The 18024-nt window shown below is 43.3% G+C and overlaps 1 protein-coding gene across 1 annotated transcript in view; it reads right to left on the bottom strand.

Moving 5' to 3' along the window:
* Positions 1 to 18024, bottom strand: part of LOC139274871 (anosmin-1) — a 297781-nt gene that overhangs the window by 54120 nt on the left and 225637 nt on the right. Inside the window, exon 4 of the mRNA XM_070891587.1 lies at positions 17479 to 17701. Coding sequence (XP_070747688.1) covers positions 17479 to 17701 — 223 coding nt within the window. The remainder of the gene's footprint in view (positions 1 to 17478; positions 17702 to 18024) is intronic.

Genomic DNA, 18024 nt, shown 5'->3' with positions numbered 1-18024 from the left:
GGACAGATAGCTAATGTCTACACAGATTCGCGTTATGCTTTTGGTCTGTTATGGCGGAAAAGAGGATTCCTCACTGCTGCTGGTGCACCTATCCAAAATGGAAAAGAAGGCCGAGACTTACTGGAGGCCATACAATTACCTCAGGAAGTGTCCATCCTGAAGTGTAAGTCCCATACCAAGGAAAATACCACAGAAGCACAGGGAAATGCCCTAGCCGACGAGGCAGCTAAAGATGCCGCCTCACAGGGCGTTCCTCCAGAAGAACCAACACAGATGTGCAGATTGAAAGCACTCAGGACTCTGACACAAGACCTTCAAACAATGCAAGGCGAGTGCTCCCGAGAGGAAAAATGAACATGGATTGAAGCAGGAATTAAGCTATGCGAAGATGGTGTCTGGAGACAAAGAGTTACCGACAAGCCAGTCGCGCCACAAGCGCTTATGCCTTTTTTAGCCCAACAGATCCACTCGTGGGGACACTTGGCCTCACAACAGGTGACGGCACGGTTCCAGAAAAGCTGGTGGGGTCGGGGATTTAAAAAACATGCCCAGCTGGTAACTGTGTGGTCTGCCAGAAAAATAATTCTGGACCCATCACGGTAATGCCCCAACTGAGGCCCCCTGCCCCTGTCGGACCATTCCAGCATCTGCAGGTTGATTATATATCCCTTCCTTCATGCCAAGGATACACTAACATTCTTGTCATGGTCGACAGATTCACTAGATGGGTAGAAGCTGTCCCAACTAAAAGAGCGACAGCCAATCACACTGCAAAGGTCTTGTGTAAGGATTACATTCCCCGATGGGGAGTCCCGAGTAGCATTGACTCAGATCAGGGAACACACTTCACAGGTGCTGTCTGCCAAGAAGTCTGTAGGTTACTGAACATTCTGTGGGATTTACACTGTCCTTATCATCCACAATCATCAGGACAAGTAGAACGAATTAATCGAACTCTGAAACAACGGCTTGCCAAATATCACCAAGAAGGAACACCATGGCCCCAGGCACTACCAATAGTGCTATGTAGCATTAGGGCAACCCCGAACAGAACTACAGGACTAAGCCCATTTGAAATTCTAACAGGAAGACCCATGTCTCTGCCAAGAACTATCGATTTACGGAAAGCTGATGTTCACTTTATGAGTGACATTTTGTTATCATACTGTCAGGACTTAACCAATGCTATTCGTTCTGTTTCCCGACAGGTATCGGCAGCTTGGGGTAATCCACCCGAAGGAGGACACGACATCATCCCGGGAGTCTGGGTGTATGTGAAAAAGTTGCATAAAGAACCTTTGGGTGCCAAGTGGGAGGGACCTTATCAAGTGTTATTGACCACCCAGGCAGCTGTTAAATTCCAAGGAAAGAAAGCCTGGATCCACGCTTCACACGTTAAACGAGCACCCGTAACTGAAGCTGAAATCTAATAAGGACAATTACTTTTCGCGAAAATGTATAAATTTACTGTAGTATTGATTGTAGGTATTCTAGGCATAGGCCTACTTCTTACTAGCCGACCCTCTGCACCAAAGGGAAATAGTAGGGTAGCAAGGGAATTACATGTAAATACCTTTTACTTTTATATTGTTTGTTTATGTTGATTAAATGTTGTTGCGACCAGGCAGCTGTAGCTGCTGTCCCGCAGGTGAGACACCTTGCAGGTCCCAGCAGACCGTCTGTACATGGCACAGGGGTATGTTATGCTTAAGGAAAGGTTGTTCACTGGTTGAATTAAGATATTGATTTGGATTAAATTGGAATAAGGTTAATTAACCTACTAAAACCAGACTTCCATTGCGGCCACGATGGAACTCGGGTTGGTGTAAATTTGTGTGGAAGCTACTAGTCCGGACATGTGGCGAAACACATCAACAAATTTTAGAAGGAAACGCTATTAACATGTATGAAATTATTTTGTAGAATGTTTAACCAGTGATACCTGAAGTTTTATGATTCAGTTTGTGAAAGAATCAAAGGGGGGATTGATAGAGAATTCAAACAGGCTGCATTTAGACAGACTGTGAAAATTCACAGACCCCCAAGTCAAGGCTGCTACATGCAGTTTGGCATGTTGCATTAACTCATCAATCAACTTGACATTTTCGGACCTTGGGTAGCGAGCCAATTAAAACGTTAAAAGAATATTGATTGAGCCAATAAGGTCAAAGAAGGCGAGTTCTTTTCTGTAAATTGAACCAGGTATAAATACAGCCATTTTGACCATGTGGTTTCAGTAAAACAAAGAAACTGGCAATCAGCCAGCAGCTTGTTACTCTCTGCCAAGATTAAAAAGTTAAAACTACCATCGGAGTTCGTATTTCATTGGAAATTAAGAGATCTAACACAAGAAAAAGGGAAACAGAAGTGCTATGATCCCCATTATTGTTATTTTGTTGCTGAGCTTTTCATATAACTCTCCTTAGCTTGGAAACTACTCCAGGTCCAAGTGGGAATCTTTACCCATTTTTTCTCACACTCGCAGGAACGCCCAACTATATCCTAAGAAACCCGGGTCTGTTAGGGCACACAATAAAAGCATAACTGATTGGTCAGTTGAAAAATAACTATAAAAATGCTGCTGAACTAGTTAATCAACACAGCAAAGTGCATTTATACAGCAATTTTAATGTTCTGAGGCATTTCACACATCCAAACAGTAGAAGAATTGACCAACAGCACGTTCAAAGAGGTCAGTACTGAGGAAGGTTGGGAGAGAGTTAAAAAAGCAGGGCGGTTTAGGGAGAAAGTCCCAGATGACTGAAAGCTCTGCACTCAGTGGTAGAACTGGGGAGGTATGCATATAACATCACAGTCGGGAAAATGGAGAGTGCACACTGGCACATAGGGCTGGAGGATGAAGATTTAATGATTATAGTCAGTAGTGGGACACAGTGAAATAGTCTAGATGCAGTGGAGGGGAAGCCACCAATGTCCACGCAATGAAACAGACACCAGTGGAATCGCAGAGGATATCTAGAAGGCGTCTGACTTGAAGAAAAGTTTCAATATGTCAATGAGCATGAGTAAAGGTAGCCGACCATGTATGGAGATGTCATGTCTATAGGCAGACACTGGTGACAATCAAAACAAGTTAAAGGGTTAGATGAATTTGTACAAGCTGGAGGATGGAAATACATGCAAGGTTTGTACAATTATAATTGCATGCCTTCTCTTTGCAAATGCCTTTTAGCTCATGTAAAACAATGGAACGTGCTATGTAATGTCTACAACATGCCTAACTATATGCATTAATTCTTAATTATATCCCAGCCTCAGGAGCAGCAAGCCTCATCACAGCACTAAGTATCATCATCATAGGCAGTCCCTCGAACGAGGATGACTTGCTTCCACGAGTTCACAGGTGAAGGACCTTATGTTCCAGTCCTGAACTCCAATTGAGGGGGCGGAAGATGCCTGTGCGTGAATTTTTTTAACGTGTGGTGACCGTTGCACACCAGCCACCACACGGGCTTGACAGAGCTAGGTCTTGGTCCAGTGGCAAGGATTAGCCAAGATGACTGGAGACCTGCTCTGCTGCACGAATCTAGCACGCACACATATCGCAGTGTGGGCTGGCCCGTGCTGCCCAAGGGCCCTCGCCTCTTCTGGGCTCCGTACCCTCATCTGTCGCACCTCCGCCACGATCTTTCACCGCTCCTCCGCCACAAACATTCACCGCATCTCACCACAAGCACTCGCCGCTCATCCGCCCCGACCTTCCCACTCCTCTGTACCTGGGCCCTGCCGATGTTCCTGTTCACGCGGCAAAACAGTGACCAGGGTTTTGATGACGTCACCCAAATCGCCGCACACTTGGAGCAGCTCGCACTGGAGGTTGAAGTGGTACGCCGCTCCAGCTCTTTTACTTCCCGACCTGTGGAGCTGTCCTCTCGCAGGTTGGAGGGCCACGATGTTCCAGGGCCCGCCACTCCAGCTCTTTTATAGCCCGACCTGTGGAGGTGTTGTCTCGCAGGTCGGGGGGCGACGATGAACTACTCCAGCAGTAAGTATGGTCACCACATGAAGAAGAAAGAAAAGAAAAGAAAAGAAAAAAGAAGGAAGGAAGGAAGGAAAGTAGGAAAGAAGGAAGGAAAGAAGGAAGAAAGAAGGAAAGAAGAAAGGAAAGAAGGAAGGAAAGAAGGAAGGAAGGAAGGAAGGAAGGAAAGAAGGAAAGAAGGAAGGAAAGAAGGAAAGAAGGAAGGAAAGAAGGAAAGAAGGATGGAAAGAAGGAAGGATAGAAGGGAGGGAGGGAGGAAGGGAGGAAGGAAGGAAGGAAGGAAGGAAGGAAGGAAGGAAGGAAGGAAGGAAGGAAGGAAGGAAGGAAGGAAGGAAGGAAGGAAGGAAAGAAAGAAGCATTTATATGGTGCTTTTAACGAGCACTGGAGGTCTCAATGTGCTCTACAGCCAATGAAGTACTTTTGAAGTGTAGTCACTGTTGTAATGTGCGAAACACACCAGCCAATTTGCACACAACAAACTCCCACAAACAGCAACATGATAATAACCAGATAATTTGTTTTTGTTATGTTAATTGAGGGATAAATATTGGCCAGGACACCGGGGATAAATCCCCTGCTCTTCTTCAAAATAGTGACATGGGATATTTTACGTCCACCTGAGAGGGCAGACGGGGCCTCGGTTTAACGTCTCATCCAAAAGACGGCACCTTCGGCAGTGCAGCACTCCCTCAGCACTGCACTGCCAGGTCGGCCTGACAATGGCGGCCACGGTGGCCAACAGGAATCCTGGCACCCCTCTCTTGGGTGCCAGGTTGCTGGCCCAGCCGAAACACTCCCTGGTGGCCCAGTGTTTGCAACTAAAGTGGCTGCAGTGTTCACAGTGGCCCTCCCCTTTAACTGAAGGGGAGGGCATTGTGATGCTCCAACCCACTTCCACTTCCGCCCTTCTCCCGATGCCAACATTGTTCTGACCGAAAACATGAACCAAATTGCTGAAAATCACCGGATTGTGCGCCCATGCAGTGGGTGGACGGAACACTTTAAAATCGGTAGGTGCACCCCGTTATGGGCAGAGGTCAATTTCGGCCCCCAAATGTCTTGTCAATGTTGTCCCTGTCTCTTAAATGTGCTTGTTGCAAGCATTTTGTTTGAGGTAGTGGAGACTTGCTCAGTAATGCCATGATCCTCAACTAGAGCAAGTAACCCCAGATCTCTGACGAGTTAACAATCCTGGAATAATTGCTAAGGGAATAAGTAGGCAACTCATAATTCCCTTCAGATATTAGTGTTGTGATCACTCTCTGTAACTCGTCCATTAATGACTTTGGTATGGTCACATACCATCTGGACATTCATCAAGCGATGATTGTCATGAAATGTTGCATGAGTGCAAGGAGGCAAGGTCGCAAGGTTGAAATCAATTGTGCATGTACCCTCAGAACCACATCATCAGCCTCTCCTGTCGCTGCTGCATGTTGGATGATTTTAATACATTCACCAATTTATTACTCATAACACAGTGCTGATATTATTCGGTGGTTACAGGTATGGTTGCAAGAGGTTTTCCCTGCTGTGTCTTGGTTTCTTCCCACATTGGTCCTTGAGGTATGTCTGTCACTGAAAGAAGATACCCTGCATTGTAATGGATCCAGATGGGCCTCCTCAGACTTTCCTAGCCACCGGTTGCTACTCACCCTCTCCAATACACCCAACAAACTGAGACATATTAATGCATTTAGAGCCTGAACCAGCTGAATTGATCTTTACATCCCCTACTCTGCTGACACTTTCCGCTGCCTTAACACCTTACAATGAAAACTATTAATAAGATGCTGTTCCAGGAGGAATTTTCGGACGTGTCAGCAACAATGCACTAATACTTAGTTAATGCAAATATACCAAATTATTACACATGAATTCATACTGAACACAACCATTACCTCTAACACACAGAGCAATTTCACTCCATAAGTCACAGTAGTATCTAAGTTGCACCCTTATAGAGAATATAAAGCCATGCATGACGGTGTGACTTGTGCAGTACAATAAGAACCTTTAAAGGATATACGAGCACAATATTTCTGCAGAATCAATATCAAACATGTAAGCAGGAAGTGTGGGATTTGAAATACACACAAAGAATGACTAGCACTTTCAGTTGAAAAGCAGGTGATATGATTTTATATTCTGGCTCATCACAGATTATTTTTATTATTTGTGACAGACTTTAGCATTCAGTTCACTTAGAATTATAAACTGTACCTCAAGCAATCTAACTGCCTGAAGGTGATCTTTATCATGTTAGCCTTCCTGTCAACCTGAATCATTGCCGTCAGAAAACAAGTTTCATTACAATGTGCAATGGGACTGCAATTTACACGTGAAATACAGCACCTCTGCTTTTTTAGAATATGTTTAGTTCTTTCATTTAATATAACAGGCTAGAAATTGCGTACCGTTCCGTTTGGGGCGATCCCGCAAAAGTATCTCCAGGTGCTACACAATTGATTCCGACATAAATTCCGGCTTATCGCTTCAAGAGGGAAGTAGAGCTACCACTTTCCTCAGGGAGCGAGAGGGGCCATAGCGGCAGAGCGCTGCACAATGTTCCGTGCAGTGCTGGCGTCTGTACAGGCTCCTTCCCTCGCTTAAAGGAAAGGGCCAATGCTGCAGTCATTGCAGGCTCAGGCTGGGAATAACTGAGCCTGTGATACACGCAGAGCAGCCCCAAGCACTCAGAGTGCAGGGCTGATCAATCACGGGCTGGAAAAAAATCAAAATCAGCACACTGGGATCATTATTAAATTTTGGTCTACCTGACCACCACTGCCTTTAATTAGCGCTCCAAAAGCAGCCAACCAAGGTGACAATGCCTCCTGCAGCCGTCGTTGTTGACGCCCGGTGATACTGCAGGGGGCAGGAGCAAATTTTATATCATAACAGAACGCAGCACATCGGATGACATCACGATCTCCAGAGCGCAAGAGATCGAGGCGGTAAGTTTTCGGACTAGCGCTGGCCCGCCATAGAAGTTCGCGAGCGTCAGTGAATTCACCGCACCCGGTCGGTAAGCCCTTAGCGCCCCGTTATCGTCCACCGGAGGCACCAATGGAAGGCCCAAAGGAGGCTAATTTCTCCCCCAACATCTCCCCTGTATTTAATTGTGGCCAGATATTTTTTTGGAATCACATGGAGTACAACACCATTGCCTATATCATTGGCTGTGTAAACTCCAAACTGCAACTTTGGATCCCAAGGCTTGATTCTAAAACACAGCTGTAATTATCTATTCATTATAGTTACACTATTATTAAATTAAAACCAGTGTGAATACCCTGTTGAGCAAATGGATAAAGCCACCACAGAGTGTAGCACCAAGCCATACAGACCAGAAAGCCAAAAGTTTCATTCCTGTATTGTGCAGAGTTAGCTGACTGCAACTGGCTCAACAGACAGAATACTACAATTGGCCTCAGTACCATAAGGATTAGAAATAATAGTTGAAAAGAGGATAGGACGATGAAGGAGGGCAACTTATACTGGAATGGCAGAGATGCTTAGTGAGTATTTTTCCTCAGTTTGTGCAGTCCTCAGGAGTATGTTGAATAGCCACTACGTAATAAGAAAAGTATTCAAAAGGAGGCCGTATTAGAAGAGCTAATGGGACTAACATTAAAAACGTCACCACCACCATGTGATATAAATCTCAGAATAATGAAAGAGGGTGGAAAGGAGATAGTGAAGGCGCTAATCATAATTTTCCAAAAGTATCTGATGGGAGTTGTCCTAAAAGACTGGTGGGTGGCAAGTATTACACTCCAGGTCAAGAAATGGAAACATTTTAAGATTGGAAACTATATGCTTATTAGTTGTTCCTGGGTAAATTTCTATAGGCTAATTTTATGACTGTGCTCCCAGTGAAGAACCTCACCGGTCACTGGTAGAAAAATGATGGGTTACTTGTGCCCAAATTTACAATATGCACCGCTGCAACTGAGACTCCCCGCTGGGAGCATAAGTATAGAGAACTCCTGTCTAGAGCCCATAATAAGGGCTACAAATAGTGAACACTTAGAAATAGTGTGCATGATTCTAAATTGTCAACCAACTCTACAACACCCATTCTACTCCAGCAGCAACTCTAATAGTGCTGGGAAATATACCCTTCAGAGCCAAACAAACTTTTACATGGCCTAATTTGTTGCAGAGTCTTCTTCCCGAGCCAGCAAAGAATGACTAAAAAAATGATTAAGAAAGGGAGGATAGACTGTGAAAGTAAACTAGCACAAAATATAAAAACAGATAGGTATATAAAAAGAAAAACAGTGGCTAATGTAAATGTTGGTCCCTTAGAGGACGAGACCGGGGAATTAGTCATGGGGAACATGGAGATAGCAGAAACTCTAAACAAGTATCAGTTTTTATGGTAGCGGACACGAACAATATTCCAACAATGGATAGTCAAGGGGCTATAGGGGAGGAGGAACTTAACACAATCACAATCACTAAGGAGGTGGTACTCAGTAAGATAATGGGACTAAAGGCAGATAAATCCCCTGGACCTGATGGCTTGCATCCTAGGGTCTTAAGAGAAGTAACGGCAGGGATAGTGGATGCATTGGTTGTAATTTACCAAAATTCCCTGGATTCTGGGGAGATCCCAACATATTGGAAAACTGCAAATGTAATGCCCCTATTCAAAAAAGGAGGCAGACAAAAAGCAGGAAACTATAGACCAGTTAGCCTAAAATTTGTGGTTGGAAAAATGTTGGAGTCCATTATTAAAGAAGCAGTAACAGGGCATTTGGAAAAGCAAAATTTGGTCAGGCAGAGTCAGCATGGATTTATGAAGGGGAAGTCATGTTTGACAAATATGCTGGAATTCTTTGAGGATGTAACGAACAGGATGGATAAAGGGGAACCAGTGGATGTGGACTTCCAAAAGGCATTTGACAAGGTGCCACACAAAAGGTTACTGCACAAGATAAAAGTTCACGGGGTTGGGGGTAATATATTAGCATGGGTAGAAGATTGGCTAACAAACAGAAAACAGAGAGTTGGGATAAATGGTTCATTCTCTGGTTGGCAATCAGTAACGAGTGGGGTGCTGCAGGGATCAGTGCTGGGACCCCAACTATTTACAATCTATATTAACGACTTGGAAAAAGGGACTGAGTGTAACGTAGCCAAGTTTGCTGATGATACAAAGATGGGAGGAAAAGCAATGTGTGAGGAGGACATAAAAAAGCTGCAAAAGGACAGAGAGCTGTGGAAGCTGGGACATTAAATAAATTTAAGACAGAAATAGACAGTTTCTTAAACGATAAGGGGATAAGGGGTTATGGGGAGCAGGCGGGGAAGTGGAGCTGAGTCCATGATCAGATCAACCATGATTTTATTGAATGGTGGAGCAGGCTCAAGGGGCCATATGGCCTACTCCTGCTTCTATTTTTATGTCCTTATGCTCTTATGTAGATATGAGACATTGTCAGCAGAGCCAAGTGGTGAAGAGATCGTTAAAGTCTTAACAATTAGAATTTGAAGTGAGTAGGAGGCCGTGGAGATTTGTTGAATTAACAGCGCAATTAGAAATGGGAGCAGGTTGAATGACAAGTTGATTAAAATGCTATAATGCACACTGAAGCATTTTCTTGTACGTGATATACACCATGGAAATGTAAGTTGCTGTTGTTGTTGATTCAGGACATCAAAGGACTTGGGATTAGTGCTGGCCTGACTGGCAGAAGAGAAGCAGCAGAACCATTGCTGGAAATTGTAATTTCAACAAGGTAGGAAGTTATAGAGATGATAGATTCATTTTGCTTGGCATATAGTTCAAATGTTACCAATGTTAGCAGGGAAGTAGAGACAGCAGGTGAATTTAGCGACATGAGAGATATTTTTAACTACAGGAATGAAGTAAAAACTGACAGAATTGTTAGTCAACATCAATCTAGAGGAGTCAGATGTGGAAAGACATTGATTTGGATGGGAGAAATCCATGTATCAAATCTTCTATTGTCTAATATTGCTCCATTCCATTTTTGGAAGTATTTTACTTCCTCTCCTTAGTTTATTTCCATGACACATTCAATTTTTTGATTAAGAAGGTAAAAGTGTTTTGTTAGTGTCTTCATAAAAAATGCTCCTAAAGATCCAGGCCTAGAAATTCGCTTAATTTGCGTCTCCTGTTAGCATCTCTGGGCGGGGGGCAATAACAGGGTGCTACCGGCTCCGCGATTGGGCGCGGTGAGAGTACCAACGCCTGCAGAATTCCCGTCGAAATTTGCGGCGGCGGTAACCCTAGCGCCACAATCTCCTGCGCCTGGAAATTATGATGTCATCAATCTGCGCATCGCCCTGGTAGCACTCCGGACCCGAACTTCGGTTCCGCCCCCTGCAGCATCGCTGGGAGACAACACCGACAGCTGCAGGAGGCGTTGTTAGGGAGGCCGGCTGTTTGGTGAGCGCTGTTTAAAGGGGATGATGGTTGCGTGGAAAAAAAATTCTTAATGCCTAACGTCCATTTTTCAGGTTTTCTTGGGCCGCGATCGATCAGCCCTGCACTCTGCTAGAGTGCTTGGGGCTGATCGTGGCGGATCACGGCTGCCGTCGGTGGTGAGTTACCTTGTTTCAATGCAGAGCCTGCAGCGGTGGTCCTTCTCTTTAAGGGAGGGAAGGAGCCTCTGTTCCCGGCAGTGCTGCCCTCAACATTGGGCAGAGCTGCACTGCTACCGCCCCACCTGCCAGCTTTACCGCTCCAAGGGAAGTGGTAGCGCTTGATCTAGCAGTCCTCTTTCTTCCTGGAGCGCTAAACCAGAAGTTCGCATTGGAGTCCCTCACGCAGCGCCCGCAGATACTCATGCGGCAGCTCCAAACGGGACACTGCGCAATTTCTCACCCCCTCCCCCACAGAATAGCGTCCCAGTATTATTCTAATCGCATTAGTATGGTTTCAAACAAGGTCACCTTCAAGTTTTCACAGGGGTAGAAATATTTCCTGGCTGCAGTGCAACTCCATATCACTTAAAATATGATTTACTTCTTCAATTTCCATAACAATCAGCCCAGGATCATTTTAATTATCAAATATAATGGAAACCCAAATAAAATAACATACACTTTGACTTTGTGGGTTTTAAAAATACATACAAAATTTGTAACCCTAGACATCAATGGCATAAATCAGACAGAAAACCGATTAATAGGTTTAGCTTTTATTCTTTGAATTTTGAACATGACAGCACTTTATAATTGTGCAGCTCCATCGTGTTCTTCATCACCCCTGCCTTCCCTCAAAGAGCGTGCAATAATAACAATGCAAAAATAGTCTCTCAAAATCCCATCCAAAGAAAATTCTGATTGATGTTTTATGAATATTTAATTATTGTAAATTGAAGTTTAGCTAGTGTTGTAAGCTTGGAAAAAAGTCCCAGATGCAACAGCTTACAGTCACAAGGTTAAAGTGCAGCACTAGTGCACTCTCTTCTTAGGCGGCCCCTTGTACCGAGAATGACTTGCTTCCATGCCAAAAAGGGACGAGTTCACAGGTGTTTCAATGAAGGACCTGATATTTCAGGTCCCGAACTACATCCTGAAGGGTTCAAGATGCCTGTGTGTGGATTTTTTTAACGTGTGGTGGCCGTTGCACACCAGCCACCACACGGGCTTGACAGAGCTAGGTCTTGTTCCAGTGGCAAGGATTAACCAAGATGACTGGAGACCTGTTCTGCTGCACGGACCTCGTGCGCACACATATCGCAGTATGGGCTGGCCCGTGCTGCCCCTGGGCCCTTGCCTCTTCTGGGCCCCGAGCTCTCGCCTCTCCTGGGCCCCGATCACGTCACTCTGCAGTCTTTCGCTGCAGGTACACAAACCGCAGGTGTCAGCAGCATTTTGGTAAAGAGCTGGGCACCAGTGAGTGGCTGATATTGTGACAGTCCTAAGGGGTTGCCGGTTGCAGGAAGCAAATATTTGTAGAGCTGTGGGACCACTATGAGTGGGTGGCATCATTTTGAAGCATTCCCATCAGATTTCAATGGTGTGAGGGGGCTGACCCTGCTTTTAGAAGCAGTTTTGCAAATAAAACATAAAAGGTTAGTATGCAGGTACAGCAAGTGATCAGGAAAGCCAATGGAATCTTGGCCTTTATTGCAAAAAGGACGGAGTATAAAAGCAGAGAAGTCTTGCTACAGGTTAATGGTGAGGCCACACCTAGAGTACTGCGTACAGTTTTGGTTTCCATATTTAAGAAATGATATACTTGCTTTGGAGGCAGTTCAGAGAAGGTTCACTAGGTTGATTCCGGAGATGAGGGAGTTGACCTATGACGATAGGTTGAGAAGGTTGGGCCTCTACTCATTGGAATTCAGAAGAGTGAGAGGTGATCTTATCGAAACATATAAGATTATGAGGGGGCTTGACAAGGTGGATGCAGAGAGGATGTTTCCACTGATGGGGGAGACTAGAACTAGGGGATATAATCTTAGAATAAGGGGCTGCCCATTTAAAACTGAGATAAGGAGGAACTTCTTTTCTCAGAGGGTTATAAATCTGTGGAATTTGCTGCCATGGAAGCTAGGACATTGAATAAATTTAAAACAGAGATGGACAGTTTCTTAACTGATAAGGGAATAAGGGGTTATGGGGAGCGGGCAGGGAAATGGACCTGAGTCCATGATCGGATCAGCCATGATCGTATTAAATGGTGGAGGAGGCTCGAGGGGCCGGATGGCCTACTCCTGTTCCTATTTCTTATGTTCTTATGTAAAAGTAGTGAAACACTGCTCACAAAAGTATAATGTAGCTAGACATATAAATATCATTAAACGGATGCCCTGTCCGCCTGTTCGTGTCTATGCTAAAGATCTCATGGCACTATTCAAGGTAGATAGGTAGTTGTCCTGTGTCCAGTGTTCCCTCAATCAACATCACCAAAAAACAGATTCACTGATCATCCACTTTATATTGTTTGTGGCAGTTTGCTGTGTACAAGAAAGTTGCTTAATTCACCTACGTAGTGACAGTGAATGCACTTCAGAATAATTCATTATTTGTGAAGCGCTTTTAAAAATCCTGAGATGTGATATGCCACTATATAACTGCAAGTTATTTTTCTTTCAACACTTCTCTCATATTAATGTCATGAACCTCTAAGATTGAGACCAAATGTTCATAAGAACATAACAACATAAGAAATAGGAGCAGAAGTAGGACATTAGGCCCCTCGAGCCTGCTCCACCATTCAATAAGATCATGGCTGATCTGATCATGGACTCAGATCCACTTTCCCACCCGCTCCCCACAATCCTTTATTCCCTTATCGCTCAAAAATCTGTCTATCTCCACCTTAAATATATTCAATGACCCAGCCTCCACAGCTCTCTGGGGCAGAGAATTCCATAGATTTACAACCCTCTGAGAGAAAAAATTCCTTCTCGTCTCAGTTTTAAATGGGTGGCACCTTATTCTGAGACTATGTCCCCTTGTTTTAGTTTCCCCTATGAGTCGAATTATCCTCCCTGCATCCACCTTGTCGAGCCCTCTCATTAACTTATATGTTTCGATAAGATCACCTATCATCCTTCTGAACTCCAATGAGTATAGGCCCAACCTTCTCAACCTATCTTCATAAGTCACCTCCGGAATCAACCTAGTGAACCTTCTCTGTACAGCCTCCAATGCAAGTATATCCTTCCTTGAATACGGAAACCAAAACTGTACAGTTGTAGCAGGACTTCTCTGCTTTTATACTCTATCCCCCTTGCAATAAAGGCCAACATTCCATTTGCCTTCCTGATCACTTGCTGTACCTGCATACTAATTTTTTGTGTTTCATGCACAAGGACCCCCAGGTCCCTCTGTACTGCAGCACTTTACAATTTTTCTCCATTTAAATTATAATTTGCTTTTCTATTTTTACTGCCAAAGTGGATAACCTCACATTTTCTCACATTATACTCCATCTGCCAAATCTTTGCCCATTCACTTAGCCTGTCTATATCCCTTTGCAGATTTTTTGTGTCCTCCTCACAATTTGCTTTCCCACCCATATTTGTAACATCAACAAACTTAGCTACATTACACTCGGTCCCTTCATCCAAGTTATTAATATAGATTGTAAATTGTTGAGGACCCAGCACTGATCCCTGCGGCACCCCACTAGTTACTGTTTGCCAACCGGAAAATGACCCATTTATTCCAACTCTCTGTTTTCTGTTAGTTAGCCAATCCTCTCTCAATGCTAATATATTACAGCACAGAAGGAGGCCATTTGGCCCATTGAGCCCATGCTTGCTCTCTGCAAGAGCACTTCAGCTAGTCCCTGTCCCCCGCCCTCTCCCTGCAGCCCTCAAATTTTTGTCCTTCAAGTGTTTAACCAATTCCCTTTCGAAAGCCATGATTGAATCTGCCTTCACCAGTACATTCCAAATCCTAACCACTTGCTGCGTAAACAAGTATTTCCTCATGTCGCCTTTGGTTCGATACCCAGAATTGGACATAATGCTCCAGTTTTATAAAGGTTCAACGTAATGTTCTTGCTTTTGTACTCTATGCCCCTATTTATGAAGCCAGGGATCCTGTACGCTTTTTTAACTGCTTTCTCAACCTGCCCTGCCAACCTGTTACATATATACCCCTAGGTCTCTCTGTTCATGCACCCCTTTTACGATTGTACCCTTTAGTTTATATTTCCGCTCCTCATGCTTTCTACCAAAATGTATCACTTCGTACTTTTCAGTGATAAATTTCATCTGCCACGTGTCTGCCCATTCCACCAGCCTATCTATGTCCTCTTGAAGTTTATCACTATCCTTCTCACTGTTCACTATACTTCCACGTTTTGTGCCATCTGCAAATTTTGAAATTGTGCCCTGTACACCCAAATCCAAGTCATTATTATATATCAAGAAAAGCAGTGGTCCTAGAACCGACATCCTGGGGAACACCCTATGTACCTTCCTCCAGTCTGATAACAACCATTCACCACTACTCTGTTTCACTGTCAATTTTTGTCTGATTACACTTTTACAAAGCACGGTGGGACAGTTTCCTACATTACAAGCACTATATAAATGCAAGTAGCTGTTGTTGTATCATATTATTCACTTCAACAATGGAACTATAACATCTTTACATCTTTACACTCCTCGAGATATTTGTAGTTATTCATTACAATGGTCAAATCACATCACCTCTAGAGGAAAAAACTGCTGGTTAAGGAACAGAAGCAGTTAAAGAACACTTTCACAACTTAAGTTACACCTAAAATGATTGATGCTTATGACTGGAATGAGTCATTACGATGGGACAATAATGCTGGATGAGTCTCAGAATCAAGCCCAGAATATCATTTGTATTTTCATATCCTCGCATTCCCTTATAATAAATGTGGAGGGAATTTCTCATTCAGTTGTTAATTATATCAACATGGAACAGCGCCAAGAAATGTTTTACCTCACAAGACTTTAAAAAAAAATTATTTAGTGAATAAATGAATGGTGTTTTACATCTGAAGAAAGTACTGCTACCTGCTGCAGGTTGATAAATGATTATCCTTCAATGCGACCATGAAATGTAAACAGCTTTTCTAATCCGTGATTTCTACACAGCTCCCAATTACAAAAAAATGCCCTTGAAATATCTTAAATAATTACTTTCCGAAATTAGAATATTGCGAAAGATATTTTTAATGAGTTGACTGGCCTCCAAAATATTGTATATAACAATGCTGTGATATTTTCCCCATGTATATTCTCATTATGTTTGACACTGTAATCTGAATAGGAAAAGGTACAGACTGTGAATATGCATTTCTCCTTTTAATGCTATTTTCTACCTCCTCTTCTATGTCCATACACATGAATTTCCAGCAGTGTTTAGGAAACAAAGATGATGAATGGGAACTCTGACCCTGAGGTCAATTGTAGTCCCACTCTTGCTGCCCACCTGAACAGTATAGACCAGCAGTCCAACATGGAATAATTTCTGGTCTATATGTCTCAGCTACTCACTTTAAATGCAACAAGCCATCAGGGCAGCCTTTGTTCGATACTTTAATTGATTTGTACATAAAATTTGAAGTTTGGATTTTTGAAATTCCTTCACTGTAATACATAAGATTGTTCAGACTCGACAGCTCCTGCTAGTAATTTATCAGATCACATTTTCAAATGTCCGAATGGAGACTGAGTCAGTGCTGCCTAATTCCCTGAAGTATTTTACTAAATTCCTAAGCTTCGTATTGAATTCCTAACCACAGCAAAGGCCTCTATTGTTCTACATTATTAAAGTGTGCATTGATGGCTGGGTTGCTTTGCAACCTACAAAAAATGACCTACCATCTCACATGTTGAAATGCATAGTTCCTTAAACACTCGAGGGCTATTTCTGAGATTCCTCTCTCCCAGCGGAGAGCCATGTTCACAGGGAGCACGGGCCAGGGAATCAGGAATACAATGTTGTTGCCCTATCTACAACCTGTGCTCCCTTCGAGCATGGCTTCCTTACTGGAGTGCAACATCACGGAATTAGCCCTCTGTTAAATCCCATGAACATTTAAAAATCTACGTGTTGTACACAAGATTTTAGATACATATCAGAAGCATCATTATCTCAGTTCTTTTGTTACTACTGCAGCATGGTATATGAATTACTAATACACACCTGTACCCCTCAGCACAGGAGTTGAATATTTTATACATATATATATATATTGCAACTAACACAGTTTCTTGGTTAACATCTGGTGAGCATCCCCTGATAGTAACATCATCCTTGAGCATAACCTTAAATAGCAGGTGGTACAGTAGGCTGATGAACCTGCCATGTACCACAGGTTGTAGACTTGTGCCTATAAATTCCACACAACATGAGTTGTTAGTTTCAGCCCTGCCATCATGGAATGGTGCAAAGAGGAGACAACAGAAGCGTCTCCAAGGAGAGAAGGAAAGTGGAAGGAATCAACCTGAGCCACTCTAGTACAGGTCATCAGCACAAGGCCAGAATCAGAGGCCTGGTAACAAGTCACTTGTCTATCCTGCCTGGTGAGAAACATTCATGGTGCAAGATGATGTAAAGATGGGGGAAGTAAAGATAGGAGGGAGGAAGGGGAAAAAAACAAAAGATCTGGACAAACAGACATTCTTTTATCAAACACAATGCTCATTCCTTTGACTAATCAGATCAATCTTTTAGCTAGTCATTATTGTCAATATCAATGTCAAATTTTGTTTGATAACACTCCTGTGAAGCGCCTTTCATGACCACCGGACATCTCAAAGTGATTTACAGCCAATGAAGTACTTTATGGAGTGTAGTCACTATATTAAAGGCGCTATATAAATGTAAGTTGTTGACAGAAAATGTTGAAGGATAACACCACAGCAGACATTTTAAAGCTGCACGACTATAATCCTTACATCAGACAATGATACCATTGAGAAACATTTGTTACACAGCACAAACATTTCACTATTTCAGTTAGCATTTTTCAACATATAAGACTGGCGCATACCCCTGAACAGGTTCCGTGGTATCTGACAAGTATGGCCACAGCCATTGGAACAGCATTTCTTCAGTCCCGAGCACTCGGCGTCTGCCTCGCAGCTTTCAACACAGGCAGCAGCGAAGCCACTGGCCTTCTCCGGAGCGGGGCAGTCACCCTGCTTTGCTGATTGGATCGATTTGAGAAACTCGCAGCTGGTCAGGCACTCATAGTGTTTCTTTGGAAAAAGAGACTGGAAATGAAATAAAAAGAACGGATTTATTTTTTTAAATAATAAAATCATTTTTCTAACTATTACCGAAAGCTTTACAAAACCAGTCCGATGTGTAGTAAACTGCAAGGCTGGAGAAATTCTATAATTAATGCATTCATTTTAGTTGAACGTCTGTGGCTATATGAAAAAATTGGTCCCAAATGATTAAACCCATTCTGCTGCCCTTCCATTTTAGACGGCGATTTCATATCCCCCTCGCTATTGCCATTGCATTTAAATCCAGTAATCCTACAAATTGAGCCAACATTTTGATCTTCTTCAAAGCTGATAATAGCTAAAAT

This window comes from Pristiophorus japonicus, chromosome 10 (assembly GCF_044704955.1).
Source record: "Pristiophorus japonicus isolate sPriJap1 chromosome 10, sPriJap1.hap1, whole genome shotgun sequence".
In the NCBI taxonomy this organism is placed as follows: domain Eukaryota; kingdom Metazoa; phylum Chordata; class Chondrichthyes; family Pristiophoridae; genus Pristiophorus; species Pristiophorus japonicus.
This window is presented reverse-complemented; position numbering and strand designations above follow the sequence as displayed.